This window comes from Neolamprologus multifasciatus, chromosome 20 (assembly GCF_963576455.1).
Source record: "Neolamprologus multifasciatus chromosome 20, fNeoMul1.2, whole genome shotgun sequence".
Taxonomy (NCBI): domain Eukaryota; kingdom Metazoa; phylum Chordata; class Actinopteri; order Cichliformes; family Cichlidae; genus Neolamprologus; species Neolamprologus multifasciatus.
The window spans coordinates 1,298,644-1,317,142 of NC_140458.1; the positions used below are offsets into that span (position 1 = coordinate 1,298,644).

General features: G+C 41.5%; 1 protein-coding gene and 1 long non-coding RNA gene across 10 annotated transcripts in view; both read right to left on the bottom strand.

Annotated features, from left to right (window-relative positions):
* Positions 1-18,499, bottom strand: part of LOC146493997 (uncharacterized) — a 159,424-nt gene that overhangs the window by 4,461 nt on the left and 136,464 nt on the right. For 2 of the 9 annotated variants that reach the window (XM_085145580.1, XM_085145577.1), the window contains exons 1-2: positions 5,064-8,068; positions 2,544-2,882 (exon numbers count right to left, since the gene is read on the bottom strand). In XM_085145580.1, the coding sequence (XP_085001706.1) occupies positions 2,544-2,882; positions 5,064-5,103 (379 nt within the window). In that variant the 5' untranslated portion in view covers positions 5,104-8,068. Of the gene's footprint in view, positions 1-2,543; positions 2,883-5,063; positions 8,220-8,788; positions 8,948-9,018; positions 9,057-9,308; positions 9,414-9,767; positions 9,849-10,500; positions 10,846-12,513; positions 12,850-13,590; positions 13,902-18,499 lie in introns of those variants that run through there. The other 7 variants (XM_085145582.1, XM_085145584.1, XM_085145583.1 and 4 more) reach the window with 7 other exon arrangements.
* LOC146493998 (uncharacterized) lies at positions 5-2,284 on the bottom strand. Its single transcript, XR_014871490.1, has 3 exons — positions 2,179-2,284; positions 903-1,222; positions 5-826 (listed from the first exon to the last, which is right to left on the bottom strand). It is a non-coding gene; the product is annotated as an uncharacterized LOC146493998 (long non-coding RNA).

Sequence of the window (18,499 nt, forward strand, 5' to 3'; positions counted from 1 at the left end):
TTAAAGAAACAAACGATCAATAGTTACTATCAGTGCTGAAGATGATGCAGTCTGATCACAATAACTCCAGTTTGACCCACAGTTACACTGGGAGCTGCCCAGTTCAACCAGTCAGTGACTGGAGCAGTCAAAGACCTCCATCCTAAACATCAGTATGTGAGTGTGAGTACTGCTGGATTAACAAGAGCTGAGGAAATGAGAGCTGCCAGTGTTTCTGAGCGTGCCGTGTGGTCAGCTAGAATATTAGCTACAGCAGACTGCGCCTCAACATCACAGATGGTTCATGAAACAGCGATTTATTTGTGCTGCTGTGAAAACTCATTGACATCCTGCTCTTATATGATTTAGTGTTTGAGCTTGGTAAGAAGATTCTGCTGTTTCTATAACAGGAGGAGCACTTTTGTAAATGTACTGGCTCTTATGTGGCACTTTTTTACTTTATACAACTTTTCACATTCACACCAGCTCTTTTTTCTATGATGCTTTCTATCTAACATTCACACACGTTCATACTCTGATGGAGCATCTTGTGGTTAGTGCCTTGCCAAAAGGTATGTGATATGCAGACTGGCATGATTGCACCACCAACCTTCTGATTAGTAGATGATCTGTTCCTGAGCCACAGCCACCCCATCATGAACCACGGAGGAGTTAACATGCAGCAGGGTTTCATTCACATTTCAAACATAAACATTTTCTTTGGCTGAATTTTTCATGCGCTTCAGTTTTTGTTTTAATTACATTTATTTTACAACAAAGTCAGTGAATTAAATTGAGTTTTTATAAAAGCAAAAATGTTACCTCCAACTGAATAATTCTTTTTAACCTCTTAAGCCCCAAGCCTAACTGATCTGCTGCCTTTTGCCCCCGTATCAGGGGGCGTTGGGGCTTAAGAGGTTAACTATCTTTTTCTAAAGGCTTGTCTAACAGGCACCTCTGCCTCCCATTTTACTTTTAAATACTCAAAGAACCACAAGTGAGCCCTCGGTGCTCTAATGACCAAGCTCTGCAGCAGACCACAAGGTAAGGTAGCAGAGGAGGACACAAAATTAGCAACCGCAACCAAAAACCTCCTGTGACAGATACAGGAAGATAACCAGTCAAGAGCTGACCCAGAAATGCCCATGCATGTTCTACGTCTCTCAGTCAGTCTTCTATGATCAGCTGTGCCTGAGGCAGCACACAGATCCAAAAGTACTTAAATAGTAACTTATATACAGAGCTGCGTACAGAGCTGAAGTTCAGAGGCTGTCAGATTGGTGTGTAGATAACAACCTGGACCTTAATACCATCAAGACAAAAGAACTGGTAGTTGACTTCAGAAGGAGGAAGTCCGAGCTGCAGCCTGTCAGCATCAACGGGGAGTGTGTGGAAAGGGTCTCCAGTTTCAAGTTTCTGGGAGTGCACATAGACACAGACCTCCAATGGAGCTCTAACACCTCTGCGGTCTTAAAGAAGGCCCAACAGCGTCTCCACTTTCTGAGAATCCTCAGAAAAATGGACCTGAAGAAGGAGCTGCTGACTGTCTTCTACCGCTGCTCCATTGAAAGTGTGCTGACGTATTGCATCGGTGTGTGGTTCTCCAGCTGCACCACAGCACACAGAAAGGCACTCCAGAGGGTCATCAAAATCATTGGACATCCTCTTCCCTCCCTGAAGGACCTCTACAGCACTCGCTGTCTCAAGAGGGCACGCAGCATCCTACGGGACGGCACACACCCAGGACACCGGGTGTTTAAGCTGCTGCCGTCCGGCAGGAGGTTCAGGCTGCTGAGGTCCCGGACAAATAGACTCAAGGACAGCTTTTACAACAGGACAACAGCCCTGATCAGTGCTAACAGCTGACCTGATTGGCTACCTCCCTGGACTTTTTTAGGGGGGAGGTAACAATGTTTAAAACAATAATAATATTTATATTTATAACAAGGTGCAATAATAATTAATGTGCAATAATAACAGTGTGCAATACACATACACTTGTTCTTCTTTTTTATTACTAAGTTATTATACTGTGTTGTGTTGTTTGTGTTGCGTTGTGATGTGTCATATCGTGTCGTGTTGTGTTATATGTAGTGCCGACGTAGGACAGTTTTCCAATTTCATTGTGCTATTGTACTATGTATGACTGTGCAATGACAATAAAGAGTTATCTTATCTTATCTTATCTTATATCTCCACGTGTTAAAATATCATTTGAAACTCTAAGGAGAGCTGTTTCAGTGGAGCGCATCTGGTGAATTCAGGTATGAAATTTGTTTAAAATGTTGGGAGTAAAACTTCTGTAAGCTGGTTGGTCACCACTAATATATATATATATATATATATATATATATATATATATATATATATATATATATATATATATATATATTATTGAAGAAAAAAAAAAAATATATATATATTATTGAAGAAAAAAAAAGAGTATGTGGGACTTAATAATATTTCATTAAGTCAATAAATAATTCATATACCAAAAAAAATCTGCTCAAAAGGCAGAAATACTGAAACTTTTATTCAAAACTCCAAAAAAAGTTGAAACTCACCTTCAGCAACAACAATTCCAAAATGTGTGAACTGGTATGAAGATGGATATTGTCCCAGACCACAGGTGTACCGTCCAGAGTCAGACTTGATGAGCCTTCTGATGCTTACAGACAAAATATATTCATATTTATATTTATATTCAGTGCTGTATCTGCCATGATGATCACTGTTGAGCTGTGTTTCAATTAAAATATTTCCTTTTTCACATTTTTCTTTGCAGAAGATCTTCCACTTCTTAGAAGAAGAAAAGTAGCACTCAATCGTGATGCTTTGTCCAGCGAGTCCATAAAAATGCATCTGTGCACTGGTGACCTTTGTGTGTCCGTCCTGCAGAGCTGCTGGAAACATGAACCATTAATAGTGATTATTTGTACTAAGCTGCATTTTAACATTTACACACAGACACAGAGTCACACTGAGACTTTAGTGTCAGTAATGGGACTCCTTTCCAATAAATCGCTTTTTATTTTACTCATAATCATATATAATTTTTTTTGTTGTTATGCAGGTCCGTCTCAGTGATGACTTATTATTTTGTCATGCATGCTGTGGGTTCTCAGGACAGATTTCTCAAGCTGTAGTGCAGCAGCTCCACTAAGAGGAGCAGGAGGGCCTGCTCCTGTTTCTGTGGCAAAAACAGTATCAAAAAACTGGTCAGTGGCATCTGATTAGATGACTTAGCCTGTCTATGGGAATTTCCATTGTATGTTAGCATTAAGCTAGTGGGATTAATGCTAACAATTTGTGACTCTTTTGTCTTGGTTACATGGCTAACCATGTATGGCTTTGTATCTTATTAATAAAAATATGAAGTGAATTCTGAATATAACTGGAAGCCGTTCAGGGAAAGCAGGAATAGAGGTGATCTGTGTTGAGCTGCCGCTGCAGTCTCGACTAACTGAACACGAGCTGTGGAGAGATGTGAGTCAGTGAGTTTCAAAAATCAAGGCAGGAGAAAATAAAGTGTGAAAAATTCCAAATGAAAGAGGTTCGATTTTCCAAAAACTCTTAAATGATGTTCAAATTTCAAATATTGGTCAAAAATCTGAAGTTCTTAGCAGATAAATGAAAATAATAGTTGATATAATTGGTATAATATTATATTATATATATAATATAATATTATACCAATTATATCAACTATTATTTTCATTTTCAGGGTCGCGGGGGGCGCTGGAGCCAATCCCAGCTGTCATAGGGCGAGAGGCGGGGTACACCCTGGACAGGTCGCCAGTCTGTCGCAGGGCCAACACACAGGGACAGACAACCATTCGCACTCACATTCACTCGCACATTCACACCTAGTGACAATTTGGATTATCCAATTAACCTATTCCCACAAACTGCATGTCTTTGGACGGTGGGAGGAAGCCGGAGTACCCGGAGGGAACCCACGCAAACACGGGGAGAACATGCAAACTCCACACAGAAAGACCCCGGCCTGATGGTGGAATTGAACTCAGGACCTTCTTGCTGTGCGGCAACAGTGCTAACCACCGTGCTGCCCAAGTTTCTGTAAGTACGATGAAAACCTTGTGAGAGCCATGTCAGAGATACCAGCCCAATACCATAATTTGTCAAAAAGAAACTTATGATCAAAGGGGTCAAAGGTCGCAGATTTGTCATGCCTGCTTGGCATTCAACACACTTTGTTGAAAGGTGCTCTGGAATGCCTGGAAATGTACCAGAGCAGATCCCTGATGTTTTCCCACCTCCGACCCATCTGTCACTCCTATCGTATACCTCACCACCACCTGCACCAGCCTCACATACTTCCTCATGCAGTACCACAGCTCCTCTCTCAGCAGCCAATCATCTGCTTTCTCTGATCCATAAAGACTCAGTGAAGCTTCTTCTGACCTTCTCTGAACACTCAAAGCAAACATCACATCTGTGGAGCCACACAGCTGCTCACTGATCATCACCTCTCTGCTTAATCCAGCTTCATGATCACAAATATTAAGAGCTGAGGATGCAGGGTGACGTTTCTATTTCACTATTTACTTTTTATTTCTTTCTTTTCCAGAGCTACATTGAGTTCTGATACGGCTCTTTCATTCAACTCTTCAAACTGCAGAGAGATAAAAACATTTCACTGTCCTTTAATCTACTAGAATTTGCACACACTTTTTAACTTCTGCAATTTTTCTTTATTTTCTGCTTCAAGAGGCTGAACAGGAAGAGGTTTGCACCATTGTACTGTATCACATCCACATTTTACTGACTGTCCAGTTTATTCTGAGGAAGTAACAAACACTTCTAATGAGCTGTGTTTGAAACGATGGTTTCACATGTTATCACGTCCTAAAGTGAGCAGCAACATGTCCATGAATGTCTCACTGTGATGGTTTCTTCTGTCCATACTGGCCACAAACACATCCATGAAATCATGAATAAAAGCAGTTTGAATGGAAGAAGCGTCCATGAAAGTGACTCATAGCTGACTCTGATCATCATGTTTAACAACAGAAACATGTTGAAGAACGAGAGTGACAGAAAGAAAAAGTGAATGTACTCACAAAGGAAGAAGAAGCAGATCAGAGTGTGATGGACTTTCATGATGAGGCTCTGATGGTTTACTGCTGCCTCTCTTCTTCTTCACTGGAAACCAGGAACTTGTGACGCCTCACTTCTTTAACTGAAGGAGTCCCTCCTCCAAACACCACAGCACCTCTACACTCCTCATTTGTCTGAAACAGTTGCAACACCTCAACTTCCTGTTAAAACACATTTGAGTCAGGTGCAACATTATGTTCACCTGAAATGTATCCATCCCCACTCTCGTAGTTTCAGCATCTACTGGGCCATAATGGTTCTGTTTAAACTGGGATTAACTCCGTCCCCCTTTTTTGGTGCCTCATCATCTCCTTCTGTTATGATAATAAAATAATGCAGACACCATGTGCCAAGAAACTACCTAAAACCAAAGTTTTAAGGTGATTATTACATATTTAATAAATAACAAATTGCAGAAAAACTAAATATTAATGAACTATTTCATGGCATAAGAGGTAAAAAGTCACCAAATGCTGCTACAGGATGTTCAAACTGTAGGACTCCAAAACAAAATGGAAATGACACAAAAATGCACTAAAATGCAGGATTCGTTTTTTCTTCATGTTTTTCCTGTGTGATGGAAAAAGTAACAATGGATACAATAATAATACACACCATGCATTATAGAGAGAGAGTGAAAGAAAATAGATGACAACCAAACATCAGTGTTGCGTTTGCTGTTTTACTTAAAGCTTAAACACGTAGAGACGACGGGCCTATCAGACGCGTTGGAGAGACATTTTGTGGCAGTGACGACGAGGCCGGCAAAGCTGAAGTAAAATCATCAGGACAGAACTGGAACAGTGTTTCTGACCCACTGCAGAGATGTCTGCACTGTATAAGAAGGGCAGTATTATTCTTTTATGTACAGTACTTTATTTTTTTTTTTATACTTTATTCCAAATGTCAACATGTTTAGAGACACAATGATATTGTGTCAACTTCTGGGGGTTTTTGTGAGCCACGGCGCCCCCTTCTGGCATTAAGAAAATGCACAGTTATGGTTGAGCATGACAGAGCACGTGGTGTGACGAGCTTGGATTATGTACGTTGTTGCCTTGGAAGCTATTTGCCTCACTTTCACGATGGAAACTGGTTCCAAGCACAGAATAGGAATAATGACCTGAAATCGTTTATTAGGAATCATGACGGACAAAGAACGGCGCCCTGTAACCATGGTTACAGTTACTTACTCTCATGTCTGTGCACGTGCACAGAGAGCGTGTTTATACCTGACATCAAACCCAAAGCATGCATGACTTCATGTGCACGGCCTGTAGAAACACACACGGTCTGAGTCACTTTGTCATAACAATGAATTTGTTTTTAGCTCCATGAGAAAGTTTGTGATTATGTGCGTCAGTGTGTCAGAGGTCGATACACATTTTTAGATCCACCAAATCCGACAGTGAGCGCCAGCTCCTCCTCTTCCTCACCTGCTCCTCCTCTTCCTCACCTGCTCCTCCTCTTCCTCATTTCCTTATATCCACCAGAACAGCTGGCTCTGCAAACAGCTGCTGGAGTCCGTGAGTTGTTGAATGAGCTTTTTCTGACCAATCACCAGTGTTTGACTTATTTAACTAGAAACTGTAATAAAACTGTAATAAAACATTAACAGTATTAGTTTTAAACACTGCAATGCAGAAGCAAAATAAGGAACTTACTAAAGCAGGCCTGGGTTTCTTTTCCTTTTTTATTCTTTCTCTTTTTTCTTGAAATGACCTTTTCTTAGTTTAAACATTTGATATATTTTCTGTTCTGTTGTGAATTAAATATTTGCAGATTGTTAAATTCATTTTTTGATTCAATTTTTACACAACTTTGAACCTTTCTTGGAGCTGGGGTTGCAAACTGCCCTAAAATGAATGAGTATGAATTAATTTAAACAGCGAGAAACTAATAAAATGAAATGAAAATGATAAATAGCTGAATCAAAGCAGATTCATCCAGCTTCCAGCTGCTCCCGTCCCAAAGCCTCTCACAGTTACCTTTCATTAGCAAACTGACAGAACCACCCCTGAAATACCCGTAAAGCCTCTGTTACCAACACAGGTCATCACAGCCTGCGTCTTCATCACCGGATGAAGGTCTCTGCTGAGGGAGTCGTTTCTGTCCCACAGACAGATAGGACAGATCAGGACAGCGCTCTGCTGTCCTGATCTGTCCTATCTGTCCTTCTCTACTAATCAGACTGAAAACATGACAGTGGTGTCATTAATCCTCACATATGTAAATGTTTCCAAGGGTAACTTCAGTTAACAGCACAGGTCATACTGAGGCACCAAGAACAGATCTTATGCAAACTTCCTGACTTCCTGTATTTGCTGCTGATGTTTACAATCTCACACTGTTTATAAAATAGGAAGATTTTATAAATGCAAAAAGAAACATACCACGAGTTCAACATTTATTTGACAGCTACTCTGCAGAGCAATTTAAAATAAATAAAAATACATTAGCTTTAAAGAACATTAGCATAAAACGTAATAGTGAACATGGTTGTTAAGCAAAGATGCTCACACAACAAATCCTTATTATGACCTCATGTACAGAAGGACACTTCTGCCAATAACACTCTCCACTTCACTTAAAAAACAATCAGCATTAATATAAAATTAACAAGCAGTTATTAGCTTTAGCTCAGTAAAATGTACAGTCTGCACTCTCAGCGGTTTACTTCTGGCTAAGTGTAAAGAATAACAAACTCATGTAGGGATGAGACTGTAAAGCATGAACGTGTAAAATATGAAAGTTTAACCAAGTTTTTAGTTTGGTTACTTCAGCCAGAAGCAGAATTTCTTCCCATCGTTAAAGCTCGTGTGTCAGAAAGTTAAAACTCTCCCTGTATTCAACTGTTTCCCTCAAACTGTCACAGCGTTGAATTAAAAACATCTCACACTTTGTGAGAGAACGACTTCATTTTGAACACTGCAGGAGAAAATATGCCATCAGCAGAATAGAAGCTAGTCTGCAGTCGAATACAGTGGATTCTCCAGAGAGGCGCTCGGGTCAGAGCCTGCGTCTCCCTGAGGCTGAGGGGAGGTGCTGCTGGGAGAGTCCACGTCTGCTTTTGAACTATTCAGCTCAGATTTGGTGAGTTTGCTCGAGTCGTCTTCAGCCTGAAAAACAAAAACAAAAAACAGAGATTTTATTGTTTTTACTGGAATATTTTTTATGAATATGTTCATGTTGTTTCCTGAAGCTAGCCTGTTGAACCCCAGGGGTCTTTCTCAGGTTCTGTTTGGAAACAACACGTTTAAAATGAAGAGTATTTCTCTGCCATTACAAACTGTGTGAAGTATTAAAATAAACACTTGTGAGGCTTCATCAGAGGTGTAAACATTACAGCAGATGTTATTGTGTCAAAGTGTTTGAGTCTGGAAAAATAAGACGATTTTTTTTTCCTCGCCCAATTTTCTTTTACTTTTATAACAACTTTCAAAATTTTCTGGCGTACATGTGAAACCAGGAATCAACATGAACATGATCTGTGCAAAGACTGATGCTGCAGTGAAACAGAGCAAAGTTACAGAGGGTTTAGTGAAGACGAGGCCAGGGGTTCAGCACGAGTAGATGCAGCTAAATGTGACACATCACAACAGACAGTAGAAGTCAACAACATGAACCACACAAAGGAAAAATGTCCCAGATTACAGTTTTGGTTTGTTGTGTCCGGTATTTTCCTTACGCTGAGCTCAGGCGCGGCTGCAGTGATCACGCTGTAATCATCGGTGGTTTCAGGCGTGTTGTTGTATTTGGCCAAAGCATAAACTGAACGGATTTCCACAGCAGCGGCTCCTTTCTGCCCGCCCTCGTCTCTGATTTCCTCGTACACGGCGTTGTTGGTCTGCAGGAGAAGAAAAAACGTCAAACCCTGTAACATCAAACTGTGATGATGTCAGAGTTCGTGGAGCTCACCTCTGTGACGGCAGCGTACTCTGTTGCCACAGGATGACCTGAAAAACACATCAGTGGGTTTGAACCAGTGCAGGTGAGGAGAGAGGACAGGTGTGTGTGCGTCTGTGCATGTGCATGTGTGTGTGTGTGTGTCCTGAAAACAACAGGAAGTCAGGTGATGCAGTTAAACATGGCGGCCTGTTACAGCGGCTGCAGTGGCTGTTACACACAACTCAAGACATCTTAGACACACACTGCCTGTGTGTGTGTGTGTGTGCGTTCATGTGTGTGTGTGTTTCCTGTTGCCTCACTCTTTGCAGATCTTTTCTTGCAGAATATCAGCACAGACACTGATAAAATGATGATGATGATGATGATGATGACAGCCACAGTCAGACCCACAGACGGCCAATTATCTGCAGCAGATTCAGAAGACGTTAGTTTACACTCACACCTCCTGATACGATATATAATCAATATTTTCTGTCACATTAGTGACACGAGGCCTCTGAGGTGTTTACCAGTGTGAACCTTTACATTCAGGGTAAGTTGCAGAGTTGCTTTTGCATTACTGTGTTAAACAGTCTGATTCTCCAGTTAAAACCATGTGTTTGGACAACAGCACATCTTTACGTTTATATCTGTAAACCACAGCAGTGGATTTTACATCAAACCATCAACATTTGAGGAAAGTTTTTATTAAATATTTGAAATTAACGAAATTCTTTAAATTCCACAGTGGTCGTGTGCAGAGGAGGATCTTTAGAAACCTGTGGACACTGTGGTACCTTCAGATGTTTTCTCAGGCTGCTCAGTGGTGAGTGAAGGCGAGGAGGCTGATTGGTCGACTGCTGAAACAGGTCAGAGAGTGAAGTTTGGTTTAGACGTGGTTCTTATTTAAAAGCAGAGAAAAAGCAGCCCGCTCACACATCACTGTGTGTCAAAGTGTGTCTCACTGCGAGTCAGGATGTTTGTCACATCACATCTTTGACATCACAGTAGGCAGGTCTGCTGGGAGTATTTTAACTACCCTAATATTCGTCCGTACTATAGCCAACCATTAATATGCGTCCAAACCAGTGCATGAAACCAAGAAACAAACACAAAAGTCCCTCAGAGTGGACTCAGACTGCTGTCTTCAAACGTTGTGACCTTTCCCATCTCCTGATGTTGTAGCACTTTAACAAAAAGGACACATCAGTTTGGAAATGACCAAAGTCAAAGAACAGCTCATTGTTAAAGGTGAGACACCAGCAGCGTCTCATCGATCTGCAGTTTCTGACATCTGGGATAAAAGTGTAAAGAAAGATTCTGAAATTCAGATTTTAAAATAGCACCAAGTTTTGATGCTGCTGGAGAAAAACTGTCAGATTAGATTTTAGTTGCAGAAAAAGTGCAAATCATTAGCTACAGTGTGGCTGTAAGATAACATGTCTGCTTATCTGAAAGCAGCTATCAATGACTGAATTAGCAACATTAAAAACATTTTCAGGGGAAACTCACCATCTGTGACGTTGATCTCAAAGTCTCTGAATGAACCTTGAGCAGCATCTGGATTCAGAGAACATCTGTACCATCCTGAGTCAGACTCAGTCAGCTGTGTGATCGTCACATACAGAATTCCTCCTCCTTTATATTCCTCCTCTGAAGTTCCTCTAAATCCAATTCTGTATCTGTCTATGAAATAATCTGCATCATCTGTTTGAAGAAGAACCTCATCCTCTCCACACTCTCCTCTGCAGAACATCTTTCTGTATCCAGAGGAAGGAAAGGAACATCCGACTGTGAGAGAGCTTCCAGTTTCTTTATCGAACTGTTTCAGCTGATCATCGTTTCCATCCAGCAGTGCTGTTAAAGACACAAATGATCAATAGTTACTATCAGTGCTGAAGATGATGCAGTCTGATCACAATAACTCCAGTTTGACCCACAGTTACACTGGGAGCTGCCCAGTTCAACCAGTCTGTGGCTGGAACAGTGAGTTCAACAGTGATTGAAGTGAATCCTTCAGCTTCAGTCCGACGTCCTCGTGCCATCATCATGACATCATCATAAAACAGTGGACACATGCAGACACTCTGCTAGTGTCACTCTGGAGCTTTCACTGTGTTTACTGTAACTTCAGGGTTAATCCTGTTTTTTAATATGAAGCTGGTTCACTTGTTACCTGTTTACATCACTGTGCTAATATATATGCTAAGCTAATCTGCTCCACAGGTTATGTTCCTGATCACAGATCACCAGGAAACCACAACCTACTGTCCAATCAGATCGCTGGACCCGAGACCTCTGAGAGCAGATAGTGGTGTTTGATGTCTCTGCTTCTCCCTGTTGATCCCTGAAGAATATTAATTATTAAATACAAATTTATTCCCTGATTCTTTTTTTCTATTGAAGTTTTATTGTTTTATAATCAAAGTATCCTAAAACAAGCAGCTGTTCGATGACCTCACATCAGATTTGCACAGTCTAACAACTCTAACAAGAGGTGCATTTGAAAGAGTAAAAACTAAAACCTTTCTTTGAAACATGAATTTAATGAAATGCTGATTATGATCCATCAGATTCTCTGTGTTTTAATGAGCTGAGACATTGATCGCTTCAAAAACATAAACTTTATTAATCCAGTAGCTCGTTCACAGTCTTACTGACGGCAGCAACAGTCTGTATTACTGTTTGTGTTTAACCTCTTTATAGTTTTAACTTTCTTTGTAAAATCAGCTGCTCTGATGTCTCCGTGTTTCTGATTGGTCAGATGTTGCTCCCGCCTCTTTCATGTGAACACACTGGCAATGAATGGGTTAACTTAGCGAGCTGGTAAAAAGCTTCATGCTAAATGTTGATGTCAGGTTCAGTGAGTCCACACAGGACTGTGGTTCAGGAAACTCAGACTTTAACCCTGAACGCTTCAGTTCCTGTGCAGGTGATCAAAGCAAAAACCCAACATCATTACTGAAACCATGAACAGGACTCACTGTGCCAACAGAGCAGAGCCTCAAATGTAATCCAGCAACATGAGAATAACGTGACGTTAAAAACCCCTCAGTCAACACTGTGCAATACAAATATGGATCAAACACATAAATTCTGAACACAGTTTAGTTCATGCTCATGAAGTCCAGCTCAACCACAGAAAGCAGATCAGCTGATCACTTAGACGATGCCTCAGATATCATATTAGTCAATCTCATATAGAGCTGTTAGTGTCTCCTGCCCACAACCCTGCACCACAGCTTGTGATGAAATAAATGTGTCTGTCTGCTCTGTTCTGTGCACGATTCACTCACATCATCCTGACATGATGGAGATTATGGCACAAATGTTCTTTTCCACAGTTAAATACATAACTGGAGTTAAAGAAACAGTTTAGTAAAGAGAAGTTTTGTTCAGAGAGTCACTGACTGTGAAAACTGATAAAAAGATTAAGTAAAAAACTCAGTTTCACAAAACTTTTCTTCAGACTTTCAGAGACAAAACAGAGAAATCAACATTTCCACAGCTTAAACTGAAACTCACCTTCAGCAACAACAACTTCAAACTGTTCGTATGAAACTGATGATGGAGATTCAGCCACAGCACAGCTGTACTGTCCAGCATCAGACATGATCAGCTGTGTGATGTTCACAGACAAAGCAGGAGCATATTGTACAGATATATATTCAGTGCTGTATCTGTGACGCTGATGCTTCTCATCTGTTGTATTAATAAGAACATTTTCTCCTTCACATTCTTCTCTGCAGAATATTTTCCATGTTCCAGCAGAAAAGGAGAATTCAGCTGTAAGATTTCTTCCAACGACTCCAAAACAAATGTTTTTGTTGTCGTTGACTTCAGCGTTTCCCTCCTGCAGAGCTGTTGGAAACATGAACCATCAACAGTTACTGTTTGTACTTCCTGTAAGAAGCTGCAGTCTGATCACAGCATCCACACACAGACACACTGAGACTAACGTCTGAATGTGAAACACTGAGAGTTTAAACATCATCTTCTGTTTCACTTTTCTCTCCTCATTGATCAGAACAAAGATTCAGTCGTGTTAGAGCTCTGACACCAAACTGTTTGTGATCAAGAGGAAACTAAAAGTTTAACATCACTGAGTTATTCACACTTTGGTTTTAGGCGATGACTCACAGTTTTATATTTGTCTGCAGGATGTGAGGCAGTTTATTCTGTTTCATCTGAGCTATCAGGAACTAAATGTTTGCAGGCAGATTTTCTTAGTTTAGTCAAATTAAAGTTCAGCCGAGTCGATAAACTCTGAAGGCAGCAGGCTGAGTTTGTTCCCTTTATTTTACTGACTGTCCAGTTTATTCTGAGGAAGTAACAAACACTTGTAATGAGCTGTGTTTGAAACGATGGTTTCACATGTTATCACGTCCTAAAGTGAGCAGCAACATGTCCATGAATGTCTCACTGTGATGGTTTCTTCTGTCCATACTGGCCACAAACACATCCATGAAATCATGAATAAAAGCAGTTTGAATGGAAGAAGCGTCCATGAAAGTGACTCATAGCTGACTCTGATCATCATGTTTAACAACAGAAACATGTTGAAGAACGAGAGTGACAGAAAGAAAAAGTGAATGTACTCACAAAGGAAGAAGAAGCAGATCAGAGTGTGATGGACTTTCATGATGAGGCTCTGATGGTTTACTGCTGCCTCTCTTCTTCTTCACTGCAAACCAGGAACTTGTGACGCCTCACTTCTCTAACTGAAGGAGTCCCTCCTCCAAACACCACAGCACCTCTACACTCCTCCCCTCTGCATCCGTCTGTGTCTGCTGCAGGGCTTCCTGCTCATTCATGCACCTCTTCACATTTACATTTATCCCTGAAACCAGAATTCACATCACTAATTTAAAATGTGATGATGTGTCCAGCTGATTCTTCCACCTCAGCTAAAATTCATTTAGTCTTCTTCTAATGTTAAAACTCTTAAATGATCATAAGTGTCATTGTTATTTTTGCATATTTCAGTATCTGCTGACTCTGAGGTTGTAAATCTGTCCGACCTTCATTGAAGATGTTTTTCCATGAGATCTTTGGAATCTTGTGTTCATGTTTTTATTAGATAATTCCTTATTTAATTAACTTAGTTTCATTTTGACTGGACATAATAATGAGACTTAAATGTTACATCACAGCTAACATGACATCCAGCACAAAGACCCAGGATAGAGAATCATTCTTGTCCATTTTAAAAAGTTGCATTGAGGCTGTTTTTTGTCTATAACAGCTGCAACAGCTCGACTTCCTGTTGATACCATCTCACTGAGTCTGTGGTCAGCTCGTGGCAGAAAAGGAAGCTGAACGTCAACACTGACCAAGTTTGACGAACTTATTGCTCAACAGCACTGAGGGAACAGTTAATATCTTTCCTTTTTCTGTGCTGTTTTTACATGGAGAATTATTTTATTCTCACAATAACAAAGAGGAAACTGACATTAACATTCAGAATCTGAGTTTCTTTGGTAAATATGAGTTTCAGTCTGTCAGAGTTGCTGTGGTTCTTCTCGTTAATGAATTTCTTTTCTTCAAAAACGTTTTACAGCATTAGTTTTAAACAGTGGGCTGATACTCAAAGCAGACGCAAATAAAGGAAGTTCATATTGCTAAAGTTAAAAATAAGACCTGCTGAGTGCTCGTACGTCACACCGTGTAAGGGTGTGAAGTCTATGATGGACGTGCAGTCCAAAAGAAAATCCCCATTTTATTTGTTTTCATGACTGACTCTGAAGTTGTGACACTCAGGAAGATTTTTGTTTTTACAGTCATTTTAATACTTAAAATTTAGCAAAGGGGAAATCTTTATGATGACGAGAAAGGGTCCAGTTTCCTGCTCAGTGGGTCAGGGTTACTGTGGTCCCACTCCTGAGCTGAGTCCAGCGCTCGAGGACGACCATTTGGCCACATGAGTCAAAAGTCCTCTTGGACCCGGGGTATAGAGTATGTTTGGGGAGTGTGATTGTGTGTACATGTCCATTTACGTTTATTCCTACGTTGGGCGAGTGCTGAGTGTTTGTATATTCAATTCAATTCAATTCAATTTTATTTATATAGCGCCAAATCACAACAAATGTCGCCTCAAGGCGCTTCATAGATACAGAGAAAAGCCCAACAATCATATGACCCCCTATGAGCAGCACTTTGGCGACAGTGGGAAGGAAAAACTCCCTTTTAACAGGAAGAAACCTCCGGCAGAACCAGGCTCAGGGAGGGGCGGCCATCTGCTGCGACCGGTTGGGGTGAGAGAAGGAAGACAGGATAAAGACATGCTGTGGAAGAGAGACAGAGGTTAATAACAGATACGATTCAATACAGAGAGGTCTGTTAATACATAGTGAGTGAGAAAGGTGACTGGAAAGGAAAAACTCAATGCATCATGGGAATCCCCCGGCAGCCTACATCTATTGCAGCATAACTAAGGGAGGATTCAGGGTCACCTGGTCCAGCCCTAACTATATGCTTTAGCAAAAAGGAAGGTTTTAAGCCTAATCTTAAAAGTAGAGATAGTGTCTGTCTCCTGAATCCAAACTGGAAGCTGGTTCCACAGAAGAGGGGCCTGAAAACTGAAGGCTCTCCCTCCCATTCTACTTTTAAATACTCTAGGAACAACAAGTAGGCCTGCAGAGCGAGAGCGAAGTGCTCTAATAGGGTGATATGGTACTACAAGGTCATTAAGATAAGATGGGGCCTGATTATTTAAGACCTTGTATGTGAGGAGCAGGATTTTGAATTCAATTCTGGATTTAACAGGAAGCCAATGAAGGGAAGCCAAAACAGGAGAAATATGCTCTCTCTTTCTAGTCCCTGTCAGTACTCTTGCTGCAGCATTTTGGATCAACTGAAGGCTTTTCAGTGAGTTTTTTGGACATCCTGATAATAATGAATTGCAGTAGTCTAGCCTGGAAGTAATAAATGCATGAACTAGTTTTTCAGCGTCACTCTGAGACAGGATATTTCTAATTTTAGAGATGTTGCGCAAATGGAAGAACGCAGTCTTACATATTTGTTTAATATGTGCGTTGAAGGACATATCCTGGTCAAAAATGACTCCAAGGTTCCTCACAGTGTTACTGGAGGCCAAGGTAATGCCATCCAGAGTAAGAATCTGGTTAGATACCATATTTCTAAGCTTTTCAGCGCCGAGTACAATGACCTCAGTTTTATCTGAGTTAAGAAGCAGAAAGTTAGTGGCCATCCAAGTCTTTATGTCTTTAAGACATTCCTGCAGTTTAACTAATTGGTGTGTGTTATCTGGCTTCATGGACAGATAGAGCTGGGTGTCATCTGCATAGCAGTGAAAATGTATGCTATGTCTTCTAATGATGCTGCCTAGGGGAAGCATGTATAATGTAAACAGAATTGGTCCTAGCACCGAACCCTGTGGAACTCCATAATTAACCTCAGTGTGTGAAGAGGACTCTCCATTTACATGCACAAATTGGAGTCTATTAGATAGATATGATACAAACCACTGCAGTGCAATACCTGTAATACCTACAGCATGTTCTAATCGCTCTAATAGAATATTATGGACAGTGGCTGGATTATATTCTTAAACTTAGTTACAGCGCTTTCAGAAAGACATCTACTTTGATAAAGTCCACTCTCCACTGCTGCGTAATCAATTATTGTAAATGTAAATGTTATCAAGAAATGATCAGACAGGAGAGGGTTTTCAGGAAACACTGTTAAATGTTCAGTTTCTATGCCATATGTTAAAACAAGATCTAGAGTGTATATGTGTGCATGAGGGTGGGAATGCATGTCTGTGTCTGTGTGTGCCTGTTTGTCTGTGTCTATATGTCAGGTCGGGTCTTAGACTCCACCTCTCTGGGAACTCCAAGGCCCTCCAAAGTGTGGAGGCCTATCTCCCCTCACCACACTCCCTGCCGGTGACTGATGCCCTCAGGGGTCGGTGCATTGTTGGTTCTTGGTGTCCGGGGCTGGGCGCTCGGGTATGTACCAGCTCACTCCCGGTGGCTACTTGGCGGGGCCTGGCGCCTGCTGCTCGGTCGGGCCTCTTCCGGGGCGCGGGGGGCCCTCGGGCCTCCGGCCTCTGTGCCTGCGGCTCGGTTCACTCTGGCACAGCTGGCTGCCGGCAGAGCCGGCGGGCACGCCCGTGCAGCCCCCTCTAGCTCCTGCCCGGTGGCTACTGGGTGACCCCTCGTCTGGGGATCCTCAGCCCTTCCCATGAAGGTGGCACGGATGCCCCTCCGGTGGTCCTCCTTGGGCTCTTGCACTCTGGGGCCTCTGGATGTCTGGGGCCTGGATCTCCTCCATGCCTGCTTCATGCCCTGGGGGACGGGGCTATGGCTCTCTACATCCTCTAGCAGACCATTACATGGGGAAACCATTTGAATACAAGCGCGCCGATCCACACAGGTGTGCACATGGGTGTTCACTGTTCGTAGACTTAAATTACACCTTTCTTGGCTGCTACTTCAAAGCACATTGTGCGCTGTCTGTCCTGCGTGCTGCACAACAACATTCAATATTTAGTATTTACTGCTGTTTACACTTAGCTAGATTAATGCGATGGTGTTGTGTATAGTATGTTGCTTTGTTTTGTTTTTTTTGCTTGTTTTCTATTCTTTTTCTCTCAACAGGTGATCCCGGAGATATTTTTTCTTCCCCCCTTTCTCACTGTCCCTCTCCCCTTCTGTTTTTCTTTTCCTTCCTCTTTCTTTCTCCCTTTCCTATCCCTCACTCATGTCTGTCCCGTCTGTAACAACTGAAAATAAAATAAATAATAAAAACAAAGGTCGATCAAATGGACCAATACGGCAATGCCATGATGATCCATTTGGCAAAATAAATCCATTGGGTATCCTTGTTGGTCTTCAGACAACAATTCTGATGGCTAAAGAACCAAATGGGACAGGCGAAAAAAAAAAAAAAAAAAAAAAAAAAAAAAAAGTCCTCTTGGACAAATTGAGTTTTCCTCCTGAAAAAAGAGAACAAAAAAAGATGAAACTGTTGATCAGCTGCTGCATTTTCAATAATGTTTCGATTTGTTAACACAAACTGACTCAAAGAGTGAGACAAGCATGGAGTCCATGCAGGAGATTTACTGAAATCAGCAGCAGCGTGGATTCCCATGTCGTGCTCCTCTCTTGTGGATCCCGAGACCAGGATGTCATCCATGTGGCACATGACTCCTGTGAGGCCGGCTGTCACTTCCGTCACCATCATGTTTTGGAAAGGCTCCGGTGCACTTGAAATACCAAATGGCGTAATAAATGTGGTGAGGACAGCGGTATTTGCCAAAAGCCCGTGTTAGCATCGAGCTTGGATAAATACTGCGCAACTGTGAGTATGTCTAGCGTTTGGTCTACAGAGGGAAGGATATATGTCTCACGACACACTGGCTCATTTAATGGTGTCATGTCCACACAGATGCAGACTTTCTCTTTGTCCTTTTTGGGGCTACGACCATGACGCAACACCAGTCTGTTGCTCTTCCACACGACTGATGACTCCCAACTGTTCCATCCTC